The sequence below is a fragment of the Hermetia illucens genome, chromosome 2 (genome assembly GCF_905115235.1).
Source record: "Hermetia illucens chromosome 2, iHerIll2.2.curated.20191125, whole genome shotgun sequence".
Classification (NCBI taxonomy): domain Eukaryota; kingdom Metazoa; phylum Arthropoda; class Insecta; order Diptera; family Stratiomyidae; genus Hermetia; species Hermetia illucens.
The window spans coordinates 134,648,173-134,666,897 of record NC_051850.1 but is presented as its reverse complement, the minus strand read 5'-3'; the positions used below and the strand labels follow the sequence as shown (position 1 = coordinate 134,666,897).

The window sequence follows — 18,725 nt, the reverse complement described above, 5'->3', positions numbered from 1 at the left end:
ACGGATTAAGTGACCCGCCCACCGTAACCTATTGAGCCGGATTTTATCCACAACCGGACAGTCATGGTATCGCTCATAGATTTCGTCATTGTGTAGGCTACGGAATCGTACATCCTCAGCCAAACATTCTTCGGAGGATTCTTCTCTCGAACGCGGCCAAGAGTTCGCAATTTTTCTTGCTAAGAACCCAAGTTTCCGAGGAATACATGAGGACTGGCAAGATCATAGTCTTGTACAGTAAGAGCTTTGACCCTATGGTGAGACGTTTCGAGAGGAACAGTTTTTGTAAGCTGAAATAGGCTCTGTTGGCTGACAACAACCGTGCGCGGATTTCATCATCGTAGCTGTTATCGGTTGTGATTTTCGACCCTAGATGTTTATTCTGCGTTAATGCTTCAGAATGCGTAATATCGTCCCAGTTTGAACTGATCAGTTGGACTGAAGGCCGAACTGATAATCTGTGGGGTCTTTAAAAGTAAATGGCGTATGGCGAATTATACGATGAACCAGAGCCGCCATCCATATTAAGATTCGAAAGCTCCAGTGGGTAGCCAATGTGTGGACATCGGAAGAATCCGAGCGCCTATTTAAAGGTAAGATGGATGGCAAACGACCACCTGGAAAACCTGGATGGGGGAGGCGATGGGAAACGCATGGTTCTTCGTTAGTTTATCCTCAGAAAATGACGGTTTGATTATGTATGTTTGTCGTACATTACACCTGTTAGGAAAACCAAAATAAGCTCTAGATTCAAAAATCTTTATTACTATCAATCATATCTATTATGTTTAGTTGTTCGATTAGATTCATTATCAGTCTTACCAATCAATTACAAAAATATTTTTTATATATACGAGACCATCAGATTAAATGCAAAAATACTTGAAATCAAATAATTTTTCTTAAATTTCGTAATGATTGGAATGAAATATCATGAAATTACTACAGTACTATCAATGCAACTATGCTTACTTGTCTTATAAATGAATCAGTGAAATTAGTTAATATAAAATGCTCACTTCAGTGAATTTTGTCCCATTACAAAACTACAACCGTCTCTCTTTTAAAAAAAAAATATTCAAAACCGTTTCAAAGTTTGTCATTATAGTCAACTGTCTTCTATTATAAGCAATCTTTTCTAGCAGAAAAGAATGAAAAACATTGAACACAATGATTATTTTAAGAATAGATTTTCCTCCAAAATATTGTTTTCTCTAGTAAAAATTACAATTATCTTATTGCGCTAAACACTAAATCAACTTTATGGCGTTTTTGAATTACCTTAAAGATAATGAGCGCTTTCTCTTTTGTCAAAATTAGTCGGTGGTTAGAAAAACGAACCGCAGTTTGAAATCTTAATTATTTTTGTACATGAGATGTCTATGGAATGGGATAGTTCGATGTATCTGCAGTGGAAGCTTCAGCGAATCTGCGGCAGACAGTTTTTGTTGGAAGGTCAGATTGATATTTTAGGGGCGGGTTGTTAGTAGTTATAATGAATATTATAAGCTTACGAATATCTAGTTCCAATAATTTTCAAAGTGTTTTGCTCAAATCAATTTCTTATACTAAATCTTTACTAAACTAATTCGAGTTTCTTAAAGCATATTCTGTTTAACGTCAAAAATAAATCTGCTTTGATCATAAAATAATTTCAAAATGTCGTCACTTTACCAAGACGTAGTCTGAGTAGCTTTTTACGTTTTTTAGCATTCACTTTTGTCCAAAGAGTTCTGCTTCCCTCCACGAGAAGGTATTCATCACAAAAATCGATTTCATCAATCCCTTCTGCATCTTTGGTGTCGTGATTATCCTCCGGATTTCGTTCAGAACGTGAATCACCAGATACGAAACCACTCTCAGGACGTGATAAGGATGCTGAATTCCACGGGAGCTGCTGAAACCATCGCGCTACTTTTGCATTCGTTGAAAGCTAAAACAGAAAGATGGCAAGTTGGTGAGTACATGCATAATAAGATTCAGTTTCAAAGGGAAAGTTTTTGCAAGTCATTTGGTATCTTTATGTGAGAAATTCTTTGAAGTTTAGATCCATCAGTGATCGATTTTCTCTGAAACTTATTTATAATAAAAATCAAATTTCAAACTTTTCCCAAAATATAAAGGTGCTTCATATTTTCCAATATTATAGTGAGGAAAATTGAAGTCAAGATTTGTACGCAAGGAGAATGTTTTTATTCCATTGCATTTATTTTTGGACTTTTCTACTACATAGAAAATAACAAAAACTTATCAAATTTTAAATCTAAAAAAAACAATTTATGTACATCCTTCACCACTGTTCGGGAATATAGAGTCAGCAACCAATTACTTTACTTCCATTATTTCAGGAAAGCAAAAAAAATTCCATTTCAAGCGATGGTATTGAATTTTGTATCTTAGATTGCACTCTTTGAATAATTTCGGCATGATCAAATAGATCTCTAAAATTGCGCACCATAAGTCCAGATTGGCTTTATCGCTGTTTTGTTCATCAGCGCTCTAAATTGCAAATATAACTGAGAAAATTTGTTGAGAAACCAGAACAAGTTTTGTAGGCTGACCTGAGTCTTTTTGGCCTGAATATGTTTCTTCCAGCCTTCTGTCTAGGTATTGCAGAGTAAAGCGTTCATTTGTGGACAAGTGCAGCAATTTAAGAGTTTTGACCATCTAAATGAGAGAAGCATGGATTGTTTATGGCTCACAAAATTGACGTCCCTTCATGGAGATATTTCGACTTCAATGTTTGCATTTATTGCCTGCTGCGCAAACAGCCACAAAGGAAAGTACGACTCAACTCATTTTGAGGGAAACCTGAAATACGAGTACGACTCATACTTTCGCGCTATTACTGCTTAAAGAGGAAGGCTCGGCAGAAGAAAATTTCACCCACTATGGAAGGGGCATTACAGGCTGTCTGTCGAAATTCTCTCTTTCACTCTTACAAGAAAGAGCAGAAGAGATGGAAGCCAATGATGTGAATTGTCCTGGGCTAATGAGGGTATGTGAAAATGGGGCCATGTGAATCAGACATCGTAAAACTAGGAACGTCTCCAGCCAGAGAAATCGGACTCAATCTTCAGTGGAAGTTGAGGAAAAACTGGTAACCCTGATGAGACCCACATTGGATACAGCAGATTCTTCAGTCAGTGGTAACATACGCAAGAGGCGTAAGGCCAACGCTTTGTTGTGCCCCGCACCAGGGTCTACTTCCACGGTTACCGCGGGAATTAGGTATGCCAGAAATCGATTAAATCAGCGAGATAGATCTTAATGAAATTCGTCCCTCCCGTTGGGATACCAACGAAAGGCGGGAAAGCAGGGAACGTATGATCAAGCTGCCGGCTCATTTCAGGCCATTGCTGTCAGAGTTTCCATTAGAAATGGCAAAATGTCGAAGGGACAATTTATCGTTCTCTGGAAATACCTGTGAAAAAAATGTTAGTGCTTGAATCGAAGCCAAATTTTAATAATCAAGATTTTGCGATGGACTCTCCATCTAGACTGCATTGATAAGGTTACCGCACAGTAACTCTAGCAATAATCCCAGCTTTTAGTTCTGGCGGTCGACCTAATTTAAAAGTTCTTAGTGAATACCGAACTATGCGGGACAAAACATGACAGATGTTGTATGATTCGGATACTTGGTAAAAAGAAACTGGGCATTAATCTTGGAGACTGACGGATACAGTTCGTGAATGCCCGGAGTATAAATACATAAATGCCGAAGAGTCTGAAGGTGCACAGAAGCAGCCATTATATAACGTTCAACTTTTTTCTGTAATCATCGAAATTCAACCATATCAAGAAAGTGTAGAGTCAAGAATAATGAAGAAATTCGAGTCATACAAAATAAGGAAATAGCAGCATCTGCACTGCGTTTTGTCACAAAGTATTTGCCCGCAGAGGATGGTGCATGCAGTAGCAGAAACCCTTATAGGACCCCACACTGGAGAAAGCACTGCGGGGCAAATGCTATGTTAGCAACTTCTCCTGAGACAACAGAACAGACGAAGGGCTAGACATCAAGGCAATTACAAATACGCTTCTAATTGTTTTCAGTTATATATCAGGCTAAGCTTATGTTGAAAAACATGAAGGTTGGTCAAATTAATCAGTAGCATGCCATAGCTAAAGTTCAATTCTCCTCTTTCTTTCAGCTGGTAACTATGCTGATAAAGCTGTGTGACTACCCTTATATATTTGTTGTGATACGGATGCTCTTCTCCTTTCAAAAACATTGTGATGCCGTCAGAGAATATGGCGTCGATGATGCTTCAATCAACTGAATCTATGCTATGTTAACGCGCGTGTTGAAGTGGGCGTTGATTGCTATTTGACAACAGAAGCAACGAAAGGCTATCCTCAAGTAGGGTGCGCCACTTGTCTGGGCTCCATTTTATTCGGTGATCTTACAGGATGAAAATCAGTGGTACTCTAAGAGCATCCCAAGAGAGGTGCGAGTCTTTCGCAAAGTATCTCTGGAAATTCTTCGAATGTTTTAGCAGACTTTACAGAAGAATTTAATAAGACTTCTTTTTAGGAGAAAAACCAGATTTTTGACAACTTATCATGGTCCAATTCTACCGTAAAGTAGAAAGAAAGGAAAAAACGAAATAATATGGCCGATATTATTTAAAGACAATTAGGTTACCGAAGATTAGGTTGAATGTGATAATGGCTCGTCACGCTGTGGCGGCACAGCGGTGACGTGAACCATGCACTGGACCGACAGTGCGCGCATCGAACGGACCTTCTGTCGACTCACCGACCTACACAGCTGGTGACCTAGCACAAGGCCGGTGCGGTACGGTAACGACCTCCTGAGCGTAACCTCCGCTGACGAAGGAGCGTCTCAGTTTTATTAACTGTGGTTTTTGCTGTGTGTACTTGAATATTTATGGATTGCTTAAACCGGAAAATAATTCTGGAAATCCATGAACGGCCATGACGTAATTTCTTGGGCTAGACAGTGCATCGCGTGTCAGAAGTGTAAGATCAAAAAGCACGCTAAAAAAAAGTAGGCGTATCGGTCAACCAAGCGCTTTCACACCATCAACCTTGACGTGATTGGCCCTTTGCGAAACTCGCACGATTACAAGTATTGCTTCATAGGTTTACGCAGTGGCCCGAAGCAATAGCTCTGACTGAAATGGCTGCACAATCATGTGCTAAGGCCTTATTTTAAGAATGCCGCTTTGGTATACCAGCTGTAATCATCCCGGAACAGTGAATACAATTTGGATCTACCCTTTTCTATGAGCTAGGCAAGCTCCTGGGTTTCAAACGGGTCTCCTTATCGAGACTGAAACGTTTCGCCGAACCGCGGGAAGCTCCAAGAAAGCATTCGCGAAGCGTCATGTTCGCCCGATAACACCATTAGCGGAATCATGTTCCGGGTTCCTCCGCTTAACCCGCGCGGTTTCAATTATGCGGCATAGAGGAGACGTGAATCATGCATTGCATTACCGCCAGTGCGTCGCATCGAACACACTCTCTGCCGATGCAATAAAGTACCAACCGACACGGCTGGCGCCCTAACACGAGGCCGGCGCGGTACGGTATAGTTCTGATTTTTGCTATGAGTACTTGTAACATTGAAGGTTTACTTAAGGTAATATTTCGAGTGAAAACCAAAAATGTACAATATCAAATTAATAAATAATAAAACGATTACGAGAAAGTGTTTATGGTCATTGTAAAAAACGCGGTTGCTCCTTTTCTCGAACTATTGCTCTTTGCTTTTGTGGTCCTGTACGGTAACTCACATTTTCGCCAATGGTCGTCTGTATGGTAGCCAAATTATGACTTTTAAAATATCTACCTCTTCTGTATACTTTGACGTTAAACCAAACTATACCCGATTACTGGCTTCTTTCGCTGTTTACAATTGAAATGCCTTAGTCAGACATCCCAAAGATTTTTTGCTGCCATAATTTGCCTCGTAATCGTTATCTCTGCTACTTTCTTGGTCACGCATTCACAGTCCTTTGCCTTACAGTTCCATGAAAGTTCAATTCTCCGGCCCGCCCATTCTTCTTTCCAACTTAAGGTACCTGGATGTGGTCTCGGATCTTAAGTTAAATTGTATGTATGTAGTATGTATCTCTGAATGTACATACAAAGGCTAGGCCCGTCCCATGCTAAGGTACGGTTTTATTGTATGTGTGCTGGCAGTCCTTAAGCAGTCGTTAGGCAAGAAGTACAATAGAACCAAGCTTACTAGGATTTAAAGATCCGCGTGCGTAGGTGATATCGAGGCTCTGCACTCCTGCCCGAAAGATGCTCTGAATGTAAATTTGCAGCTCTTCCCGTGGACCGTGATATTAAATAAGCGGCAGCATGCAGTACTACCAGACTACGTAAGTCCGGATGTTGAACAGTGAAGTGCTACGGCCATTGTAACATCCTAGACGAAGTACCTCGGGCACTCTGAACGCAACCAAAGGACTACAGATTTCTAGGTGCAGTGCTATTTTTCGTGAATGGTCGGGGCTGGCTCTGAAGATCTGAGATGGCAGGAGCCTGTTCCTTTGCTTTCCCACGGCAGTCATGATATGTGCAGTTTGGGCATCAAAATGACGTATCAAAGCGATAATTGGGCTGTTCGAAGCGGTCGCCGATATCACCTACTTATCCGGTACAAAGTATGGCACATCCAATGAAAGGTCCAGGTTAGCACATCACACAAATTTTTTACGCTTCATTATGTCGTAGGCCCGCAGTATAATATTATCTAATAGTTCATAAGAAACTGATCCTGATGTCCTGGCGTCTAGGTCTAAGAAGGTTTTAAGTGAATTTGACCTTTCCATGGTTTCAATTTAAGGAGCTCTCTAGGTCGCACGGGATTTAAGGCAAGACAAGGCACTAAACATTTGTGCTTTCCAACGTTATTTGATTCTAAGTGATATTTTACAAAAGTCAATGAAGTTCTAATAAACATCAAATGTGCGGCGCAGATGGTAAAAAGTGTATACGGCCTTTATCCGCATGTCAATCAACTTCCTGTCATGCAATTCTAGAAGAGTAATTTACGATTGTACAACATCACATCCTTCTCTCTCCACAAAGCTGGTATCAGAACATGTCACTGACATCATTATCCCAAACAACAAAGTGAAAACCGCAGTAGTGATTGCAATGTGGGGTTGCAGACCACATCAGTCCAATTTTACAATCAATGAACTCACATACTCACATCTCTTCTATGTAGGTAGCCATCTAATTTACTCGTGCGGGAAACTTTCAAGGAAAGGACACAGTGTCTCGGTTGAACATTCCTCTCTTCCGGAAGCTTGGTAAATTCTCATGCAATTTTCATTTCATCACATCCTTCCGCACGTTTACCTCCTTCTACTGCCATTTCGATTTTCCAAAAGATAATTGGCTAACTACTGAACTCGTAAAGATGGACGGGAAAGTTCGTAAAGTTCAACTTTAGAATTCTGGGAATTGCCATTTAACACCTTCATTGGATTGGGTGTGGATGCACGTATGTTTGTCTTACCTTACCGAACAATTTGTGTAACTGTTCAGTCGGCACTTATCCAGTCATTTCGAGCGAGTTATAAACTTATTTTAGAACTTCCATTTTATTATCATTGGAAATGTGTGTAGTGTAGTGAAAACAATTCTGGATATTTGTGATGATTTCTATAAAAGTGAAATTGCAAGAGTCAAATAGCGATAATAAACCGTATATTCTAATCCCACGCTTCAAATGATAAGATAATGTAGGCATACCAAGCTATGATAAACAATTTCCGGGTATGTTTAGCGTCCACGCCTCATAATTTCGTAATTTTTGACCGCCTGAAAAGCTATGTTATTCAAAAGATGCTGTACAAGCAAACGTAAATTCGGCAGGTTCTTGTTAATAAACAAGTCGCAATTCCAGCAGCAGGTTTTTTTGTTTATGTCATGTGAGGAACCTTCTATGTACAGAAAAAGACTAACGGTTCTGTATAGGGCAGAGGCAACTAATCAGATGCTGCCTCACCTCTGCCATAGGAGCAGCCTGAGCAGAAGTGGCAACAGGTGGAAAACGCTACTTTATATAATCGCAAAAACACGACAAGGGTGCTAATTACAGCCAAGTTTAAACCGCCAATAGTTTGAGCCTAAGCTAGGGTAAAGTTAGATTTTTGTTTGAGCCCACATTCACTTGATGTAAGACCGGACCAAATGGAGAACAACTTACTCGCACTTTTTTTCTTAAAAAACGTGGTTGCTTTCCATTTGGTTCGGCCCAACATCAAGTGGATTTAGGCACGTTTTTCTATTAGGACATAGCTAAAACTTCAAAATATTAGGTGTATAACTTTTTCATTTCATCGTAAGAACCGAAATGCTTATTGGCCAGGTCGTGCGCTAATGATCGAAAAAGGTGGTAATCAGATGGAGCAATGTCAGGAGAGTGCGGCGGGTGAGGTAAAACTTCCCATTTCAGCGTCTCCAAGCATGTTTTTACCAGTCATGCCACATGGAGCGAGAATTGTCAGGCAGGAAAATCATTTTGTCGTGCCTTTCCTTGAACGGCGGCTGTTTTTCCTTCAGTGCCTGTCTCAAAAGCATCAGTTGAGTTCGATATGGTTCACCTGTAATGGTTTCACTCGGCTTTAGCAGATCGTAGCAAACTACACCGAGCTGGTCCCATTAATTACAAAGCATAAAAATATTGGGTCTGACTGTCGATATTGAAGCATGGCCGGGGAATCTCCATGATTTTCTGCGTTTGGGATTATTGTAGCGAACTCATTTTCCGTTCGTAGTGAAGACAAGGTGCAGAAATCCCTTTCGTCGTTGCCTTTGAAACAGTTGTTCACACGCAAAGAAACGTTCCTCGGCTTCAATTCGTCCGGTGCCCAATTTCCTTTCTTCTGAATCATTCCAAGGGCTTTGAGGCGTATGGAAATAGCTGGCTGAGTCACATGCAATGATTCCACCAACTCTTCTTGGATTTGGCACGAGTCTTCAGCTAGTAAAGTCGTCAACTCGTCATCTTCAAACATCTTTTACTTTCCACCGCCATGCCGGTCTTCGACGTTGAAGTTACCATTCTTCAAACGTTGAAACCATTCACGATACATTCTTTCACTTATTGCTGTCTCGTCATACGTATCCGGCAGCATTCCATGAACTTCGATTCTAATTTAATTTTTAAAACTTCCCGCAAATGACGAGAATTTGGCTCGTAAACTGATATTTTAAAGCGATTAGTAATATCCGTGCCCGGATAGCTGAGTGGTTAGAGCACAAGGCTGTCATACGGAAGGTCGCGGTTGAAATTTCACTGGTGGCAGTAGGCTTTGTATCGTGATTTGACGTCGGATACCAGTCGACTCAGCTGTGAATAAGTACCTGAGTCAAATCAGGGTAATAATCTCAGGCGAGCGCAATGCTGACTACATTGCCTCCTACAGTGTACTTTAGTGTACCGTTACGGTCTTGAATGAAGTGCTCTAACACACTTCAAGGCCCTGATCCAATATGGATTGTTGCGCCAACGGTTATTATTATTATTAATAATATATGATATAGTGATATAGTGCCACTGTCGATAGAAACCACGGTTCCTAGATATACACATTGATCGACGTCTTCGATTCTCTACAAATTAATGCAGATAGAGAGAGTTTTGTTGGTGTTTTTTTTCAGCCAACTCTACTTGCCTCTCTTTCCAAATCCAGAGCCAGAGAGAGGAAATAGATATCATCAACGTAGTCGAGGTGTTTGAGGAAAGATGTCATCGTCCATTGAATTCCTCCATGCCCTCCAGGCAAGAAAGCATGAAGAACGCCATAGACAACAAGAAGAAATAATATCGGTGACAGGATGCAACCCTGGCGGACTCCACTTACGACCTTAAAATCCTCCAAGATTTTACCTCGGTGCAAGCAACACCTGACATTTTGCGCCATCATATGTCGCTCTGATAATAGCCATTAGTTTCTTAGGAATCCCCCTCCGGCGTTGAGCATCCCAGATACACTCCCTGTTCACGCTATCGATCATTCCCTTGTTCAACTTTCGGGAAAAGATAAATAACTCTTCGAGGAGACCGGCAAGCTCAGCGGCTTTGAGTGCATTGATGAGTGCGTTTGAGTGCATTGATGGCCTAAATGTTTTCTCTTCTGCTTGGAGAAACAATCCGTATCCGTATGTTACGGTGACTAGGAGGAACTTAAACGGATGTGAGACGGTTAGGAATCGTGGTGAAGTGTTTTCACCTATTCAGTTGTTCATTATCGTGGAGAGAAATGGAGTTCGTTGATGTCCTTCACAGGACCATCGAAAGACTTGCGGCCGCATGCAAGCTCCTTCGTAATGCGGTATACCGTTCTGTAATAATTGCGATCTGTGTCATTTTCCCCTTTCCTGATCAGCGCAATAGAAAATTCTCTCTTGTTACGGCGCACACTACGCTGAACTTCTCAGGATTTCAGTAGAACCTGCAACCGCTTTCGTTCATCGATCCGTTTCTACCATCCCGCAGTCAGCCAGATTTTAACAACCCCCCCCCCCCCCCCCGCCAAAACAAGAGCGCTTTTTATGGCGGCCCAATGCTCAGCGATATTGTCAAGCGGGTTACTCAGTATCTCTGGCGTTCGTTCAGCAAGATAACTCTTTTACTGTCGAGTGACAGCTTGATCGTACAAGTGGTCGACGTTGGACTTAGGGGGCGCCGCTCCCCAACCCTGTGAGAAATGGCGCACCCAAGACGCAGCGACCATCAAATGGTGATCCCTTAGGCATATCGAGGTGACAGCTCCTAAATCCACTGCTGATCCTGAAGTGGTCTACCTGATTGCTCGTACGGTATCGGTGAGTTGAAAGCCAACTGTGTTCGAATAATGTTCCACCAATGGCAAGGCGGTGGAAGTTGGAGAAATCCACGAATCTCCCACCATTATCCTTGCGGTCGCCAAGACCGTGTTTCCCTATCTCATGTCCGAGCAAGGTGTTGTCAGATTCCACTTTATCATTCAGGTCATCGATTACTATCACAATGTCACCTTTGGGAACCCTCCCTCGAACTGCGTTTAATTGCTCGTAGCATCCTTCTATATCGGAAGTCTTCGTTGGTCCATAACATTGTAAAATTGTGAAAACTTGCCGGTAGAAGTCTGTCAGAAACCGGCTCCTAGGTCAAGAAAAGCGTGCCTTGCTATAGCCATCAGAAGCAACACCTGATTCGCGGCTGCTACCACTTGGATTTCTAGAGCACAAAAAAGGCATATTGCCATAAGTACGGCAAGAGGCAGAGGAATGCTCTCCAGAATCTCACCATCTTACTTCGCCTAGGCCAACAATATTCAGCAAATATCGTTAGAATTCCCGCTCAAGTTGAAGAAAGCGAGCATTCTACTAGCGTTATCGAGGAGCGTGGCCACATTCCAGAAACCATATAATCATAGTCCGTTTTTGATAGCCAAAGGTCAATGAAGCGAGGTCAGTCCCTATTCGAGGCGATGTTGACGTTTCGGTAGCAATATAGTTTCAAAATTTGCGGGTTGTTAGCCTACAAACTTCTATCTCTTTAAGTCACATCTTACGACAAGCAGGGAGTGACTGAATGTTATTAGCTACCGAAATGCAATGATCTCTGCTGCTTGGTATGTACTGTCCTCCCGAACCGCTGCCTTATTTTAGATTCAACTTTACAAACGCATGAAGGCATTCACTGGACTTGAAAATCAGCAAGTAGTGACACTGGTTACTTCCTCAGAAAACTCAGTTTGAGGAGGCATGCTTAGCCTCTTTCATTTGGTAAACCATACACAAGTAGTTTTGTAGACTATTTAGCTCTTCATTCGATTTGTTTTTTTTTACCCTAGATCGGAATACTAGCGTTCCTTAAGCTACTGTTTCTCCAAACTAGCGTTTTATCTACGTTTGAATAACAAACTAGTTATTTTAAGTCTTATGGTACAGGGGTTACAGGGGAGATATTTTCTTAGGCTTCTCTCTCACAAGAGAGAGAAAGTTATCTTATTCAAGCCGACAAGGATTTAAGACGTGAATCCTGTGCAAAATAAAAACGAAAGTAGCATTATTTCAAGGAGCTTAGCCTACATCATTAAACGTAAGCAAAAAGCCAGCCATGTGCCTTTTATTGCCTTTTGCAATTACGCTACGTGAGGATGCTACTAGCCTATCACTTCGGTGCTTCCAGACTTGCAAATGTTGTAGGTCTTCATAGTCAACAGCAATGGGCTTCGCTGGAAATGTTACGTATATTCCGAGATATCTTAAATGTCCGCTGCCAGTTTTTGGTAGACCCTTTGGTTTGTCAAAGGAATACTTCCTGGTGAATTTCTCTTTCGCAATTTTGACGGGCTAACCTGACATACGTGATTTCGAGAAGACAACTTTGGGCTACTATATATTCGTTTGGCAAAATCGCGATGGGGTAATGCTTCGAGTTCTAACTTTTCATATTAAAAAGATTGCGGTTCATTGGTAGCAAAAGGATTTCTATAATAGGCCGGATGTCGGATATCAATCGATTCAGTTGTGAATGAAAGCCTGAGTAAAATTGACGTGATAATTCCAAGCAAGCGCAGTACAGGCCACGTTGCCTTCAAGGACTATGGTGCCGAAATGAAGTGCTCACTCTTCAAGATAAAATTCTGCATTTGATTTAAAGTCCCAGATAATTGCAGGAACTTTTGTTTGCCGGAGAACTCTTTAAGGGTTTACCAAGCGACTATATTTGACTTAGACAAACTGGTGACGCTTTCGCTCGAAGACGTAACGCTGAAAAGACGATGTGCTCCGAAAAAATGCCTAGCCAAGCCTTCCTCTAACACGGTTAACGTTTCCGCCAGTTGATGCCCATAAACTCTAATAAGGATAATGGATTCTCATCCACCCTGCTTTGCAGCTTGGTAAATACATTCTACAACTTTCACGCGTTTCTTCAAAGCGAAATTACATGTCTTTTGTTTAGTACTTCGTGGAGCATAGACAGGCTTATGAAAGGTCCGGAAAAGAAACTTTTAAACGACTAAGTTTGTTCGACAACACAAAAGGTCCGTATTGACTTCGTGTCCGAATTTTCTCTGCATCGTCTCTATCATGCCTGAGTACCTCACGAAAGCATTTAAAAGGTTACTAATCGGTTTACTTGAAGTAGGGGCATGATGATGAATGGCCACATTGTCAACGAATTCGGCAGGACCTCACACTCATGTTGTGCGAAGGAATGGACCGTTTACATAATAGCCGTATTGGTGAGACCACTATATTCCTGGAATTAAGAAATAAAGTTAATAAAGTTACCTCAACTGTTGAATATTGGCTAAGGATTTGCCTTCCCAGACCACCCCCGAAGTCAACCTTAAAGAAACCCTCTTAAAAATTCGTGGTTCACAGATTAGACTGAGATATACATTCCCCCAAAATATTTTCGGAATCGGAATAGAGACAAATAATAACAATATGTAACTTACGTAAGCAAGATGATAGAGGAGCCTGCATAATTTTTACCTCGGGCAATATTTCTCTCTTCGGCCCTATGTGAAGGATTGCCAGTCCATTCGGAGAAACTATGGTCACTTTGAACTCTTCAGAATATTAAAGTTAAATTTATTTAGTGCAGTTTCAGCTAACACTAGCAAGAAATTCGACATCGGTCTAGGCTGTCTAAATTTAGAACAGTCAAAACCTAAAATTTGTGGCATTCTGCACTAATGTCGTCTCTTTGCTCCTTGGGAACAGCACATGGAAATTATTGCCAATGCTGTCCAAAAATTTTAAACTTTGAATGATCTCACGAATAATTATAACGTTTGCGAAATACGAAACATCGGGAAACCAATTAGCGGGAGTGCAAAATAAAGAAAATTAATTCTGGGGAGCAGTAAATTTGTACGAATTAGCGGAAAATACGAATAATCGATGTACGAATTATTGGACTTCCACTGTAACTGCAAATAGGGACGATTTTACGACCAGCCATCCTTGAATACGTGCCGAGTGCCATTGAGGAGGTAAGTGAATTTATTGGGAAATTATTATTTGCTTTGAAATGAATATTTAATCGGCAGAGATGACACATAGTGGAGGTTGACTTGATCTATCTTGGATTTATGTACATATAGTTGTCTATATGGAGCATACTCCCTCCCCTTCCACGATTTTCCGAGAAGCTTGCATTACTGATTTACCGTTCTACAGCCCATAATTTTACGGCAATCCACTCGTCACACTGGGAAAGGGGGTTTATTTGCATGACATAGCCCGCAAATGAACTGTCGCCTTTCCGCTTGCACTTCCTAATCAATCGAATTGATAAAATCCTGTAGCTTTTGAGAAGTAAGAGAAGCCACTTCCGATGTGATATTCCCATAGAAGGAACCCTGGCGAGGAACAACCTCAACTTGATATTAGTGTTGAGATGGTTGGATTTCAGAGTACGGGTAAAATAGCGCGCCGGATTTGGCGTTGTTAATGCCTCAAGCGGCATGCAGCAGAGTATCGTCATTGGTAGGAACAACACTTCCTACATATCTAAATTGATCAACGTCTACGACATTCTGCCCAATAAGAGGAAGAGAAAGACGACTAGTCTGACTGAGATACTCAGTTTTGTTGGTTTTTATCTTCAGTCTTACCCTGCTTGCCTCTTTCCCAGATTCAGAGCTATTTGTCAAAGATCCATGGCTCCGTTAGAAAGCAAGCAGATACCATTAGCTTTGTCGAGGCTTTTGAGAAAAGATAACATAGTCCATTGAAACCCTCTACGGCCACCAGTCAAGCTAGCCCTTTTGTCACAGTATAATTTTTCAAGGTGACGGAGTTTTAGAAAGTCGTGCTCACCCCAGCTTACAGCTGTCGGCTCTTTATGATCATTGATTCATCTCCACGTTTCTGTAGTCACCCAAATCTTGCCCTTTTGGGTTTTGGCCGAGAACTTAATCACTACCAAAGAAAGACAAGGGTCCACTGTTCATCAATATTCTAGGGCAAGTTACTTCCCTTACGTCTTAAAGAGGAGAAATCGAATATTCTACTCTGCAAATATGTTGTTCACTGAATACTAAAATTATGATAACAGAAAGACTATTGCTTTTAATTTTTTTAAATTCTGTCTTTAATTTCATTAAAACAATAATACGTACTGTGAACAGTTCTTAGCAATTTTGTTCATATTTTTTTTCTTCAATTATACTGATTTATGCTTGATATGTGTATATAAATGTTGATTTAATGGCTAAGGGTAGATAGCAATTAACTTGATACTTTTGGCACATTCGATTAGTAGACTATCCTGGAAATTTCTACGATATATTTATTTTATTGCATACAAGATATACGCTTCTTTCTTTGATTCAGTAAGGAAATTTGTTTCAATTCTTTTTAAGACAGGATGGCATGTATATATACTGGTATAACAAAACTTTGTATAAATAACGAAATAAAAACCACAATTGAAAACACAAATCTGCTCTGCAAACGATAAACCAAACTAAAGGAGATGAACCTTTCTCAAATGGTCAAACAGGCTTACTTTACTTAATCTCTGTGGGAGAAATAAATCATGTCTGCTTCAAATCGAAGGATAAGGTTGAATGTTTTTATAGATAAATAACCTCGCACAAGGTTCCACGGCACATGATCAGTAAGGAAATTGAATCAAAATTAAGAGTAACAACTTAGATCCTCTCGGGCATCAATTGAAAAAGTTGCTTTCGTAATATTTATTGCAAAAGATTGAAATCGTCCTGGGCTGGGTGGAGCAGAAACCACGACATCAAGACGAGCGCTTCGCAAAGAAGTGTACTAAACCCTATGATATGTATACTATATACCCCGCACGTGACAGCAAGAGAGAATCTATTGGTACATATATTTGGACGACACGACTTTTCAAGCAGCACATTTAGGTGGTGCAAGATTGGTATTACATATTCTATCCCTTTATTTGAAGTGGCCGGAATAATGGTTTATAGCATGGAGGATTAAACTGTTCAAGAAACCCGAGGAGGAGTCTCAGATTCAGAAAACAGATGAATCAGCGAGTATGAAGACAGCAAATGTGGCAACTATCTAGAATTAAGAAAAGCTGCTGACAAGGTTTGTAGGGCGAAAAAGGGTAAGCAAATAAGATAACAATTTTGGCCAGGTGTGACCTACCCACTACTATTTTCATCTCAGACCAGAGCACACCGACGACTCGTCCTAGGCTCTTCTGAATTGATTAAACCTTTCACTTTTTAGGTGCTACGACCATATAGCAACATATGGAGAACATTTGTGTGAAACCATCTTAACTTTATGTTAGTGCTTAGATAGCAGTTTTTCCAAATTTTCGCCAGAATAGCCAAGACAGGCTTGGCTACGATCAACGATGAGGGCAGAGTTATCCTAAAAACAAAAAAAGTGGTGAGACGGGATGTGGAGGGTTCTTTTCTTTTGCACATTTTCGTCCTTCGCATGTTATGTGAAAAACTTCACGTGACTCAACGTTGTTAATGCGTGGCTCAACGCATGCAAATTGATAAACGTCTTCTATATTCTGTTCATCAATACAGACATTATGTTTTGATTTTGTTGTTATATATCTTCAGATAAATTCTACTTGCCTTGTAAATATAGAACGATTTCTCATTTTGCGTCCATCACAGAGATAGTTCGAACCAGGACCTTAGCTGATGTGAAATTGCCAAAAAAGAATTAAATATCTCATTGTTCATTCGTACAGCGACATTTACTTCCTCCAGAGTGCCAAGTTAATTCATGCTTGCGTTGGTCAGGAAATATCTCAACCAATTGAATTTAAGTGTTGTAAGAACATCCTTCAAAATCCTTGGTGTAGGACAGCTTGTCATGTTTTGCTGGAGACACACTCGAGTTTCGTTCGGCCATGGTTAATGAGTTTGCGATCTGTGGAAATCCTTTTAACACCAAAAGATATCGATTGGTATTAAGTGTAATAGCTTGACAATCCTACTTGAAGAAATGCAATCCCCCGCATTTCTCATCCACCAACATATAGTTTATTGTTGTAAATGAAATGGTCCTTCATAAGACGGTGTTGTGTTTGTAACGGCCCAACAGCGGCAGTTTTGTTTATTAACATATAGTGGCACTGGAAACCAAACGAAAATTCCAGAAACAAGTTAATAAGTCGAATATGGCACCGGAGTCAACAAAGAATCCAAATAGTCAATCAATAGGCAAGGAAAGGGTGGGAATATTTTACGTAGTTTTGCTATTAACTTCATTATTAGTAAGTCATACTGCAGTGACACTGGAAATCAGTTGAAAATACTAAAATATAAGCGTGTGTCCAACGCAGTCAATCTAATAGTGCCCCCCCCCCCCCCTTATTCGTTAGCGACCGTTGTTGCCAGCGTTATCTGACTGCTACATAGGAGTAGTGTCCTTAAGAAGAAGATAGACCAATAGGACGAAGATGGACATACCCACTTAGCATCATATTCAGACCACGCAGAGTCGGCGACACCATCAAAACTTTTGGCTTTGGCGAAATTCCAACGTTTTTTCTTCATGGGATTCTTCAAAGTTTCGGTTTCGTTTATGCTTATATTAATAGTGTGGTAATAGTTCAAACCTTTGAATCATTTGTCGACGGTCTCAACAATATTCCATCGTCATGAGTCCAGTCAAACGCGTGCTTCATTAGCTCGAGATAATATTTCCAGACTTTTTAAATTAAAATTCACCAGCGACTGTAAAAAGTTTTTTTTTTTTTGGTTTTGGGATATTATAAACTATAATAAGCGCCACATACGTAAGGCGGCTCCGATCCAGGCACCGTTCAACAACTTGTTCATCAATAATTTGAAGAGAAAACCAATCATTGTGTGGCATCTTTCAATGAAAATCCTCGGAGAGTCTAAGAGGAGCTTAGTATGTATCAGCAGCTCAGCTCAAAATCGACAATCTGTTGGTGACACATCCACTGAACATTGCAGTTGGTTCAATATTATAACATAAAGTTTTACAAGATTCCTAATTATTAGCTTTCTTCTATAAGAAATTCCCCCAGGCAATGAAGAAGTAGGGAGCCTTTGACAGAGAATCGTTACTGATATGTCTTGCAATCTTGTAAACATCATAAAGCTACTACCTATGCATCCTAACATTCCAATCGCTTCACTACAAGGTCACTCCAGTGTGGAGTGCCGATAAGGGTCATCATCGACGAAGACCGGTAATGTGAATTGCACCTATTCAAAAATATAAGTTACTAGGCGGATCCAACTTGACTTACAACAACCGCATAGTATCCTGCGCGCAATGGTGGGATAAACAAGTTTCACAGACAGCTCCAGGCCGCAATTAAGTGCAATTTAACAGAGGCCGTACACACGGTGCTTCTTGACATACACCGCCATATGGCAAGAGAATCTAAATAACCGCAGAGTTTGACTACGGAGAAATGATGAATCCCCTGGCATATTCTTAGTACCAAAAATACGAGCAAAAAGTTACGAAAAAAAGCAGGTCAAAGAAAAAAAGGAAATTACTGTTATTGTTGAGAGGTACCGTAGCGACACAGTAAATTGTGCAGAAATTCCAACTTTCCGCGCTGAGGGTCAATATAAATGTGCGCCAAACTTGGCCAGTCAGTGAGAGACAACGTATTGTTACTTTCATCACAGTGTTTATCTACAAATGACACGCGAGGAATGAAAATGGGTTTCATCAGACATGGTATGTTAGTGTCATCAGTCATTGCTCGCAACATCATA

The 18,725-nt window shown here is 40.6% G+C and overlaps 1 protein-coding gene across 2 annotated transcripts in view; it reads right to left on the bottom strand.

Annotated features, from left to right (window-relative positions):
• Positions 1 to 780: 780 nt before the first annotated feature.
• The window catches only part of LOC119647418 (capon-like protein), a 389,473-nt gene continuing 371,528 nt past the window's right edge, over positions 781 to 18,725 (bottom strand). For both annotated transcript variants that reach the window (XM_038048308.1, XM_038048307.1), the window contains one exon: positions 781 to 1,933. In XM_038048308.1, coding sequence (XP_037904236.1) covers positions 1,655 to 1,933 — 279 coding nt within the window. In that variant the 3' untranslated portion in view covers positions 781 to 1,654. The remainder of the gene's footprint in view (positions 1,934 to 18,725) is intronic.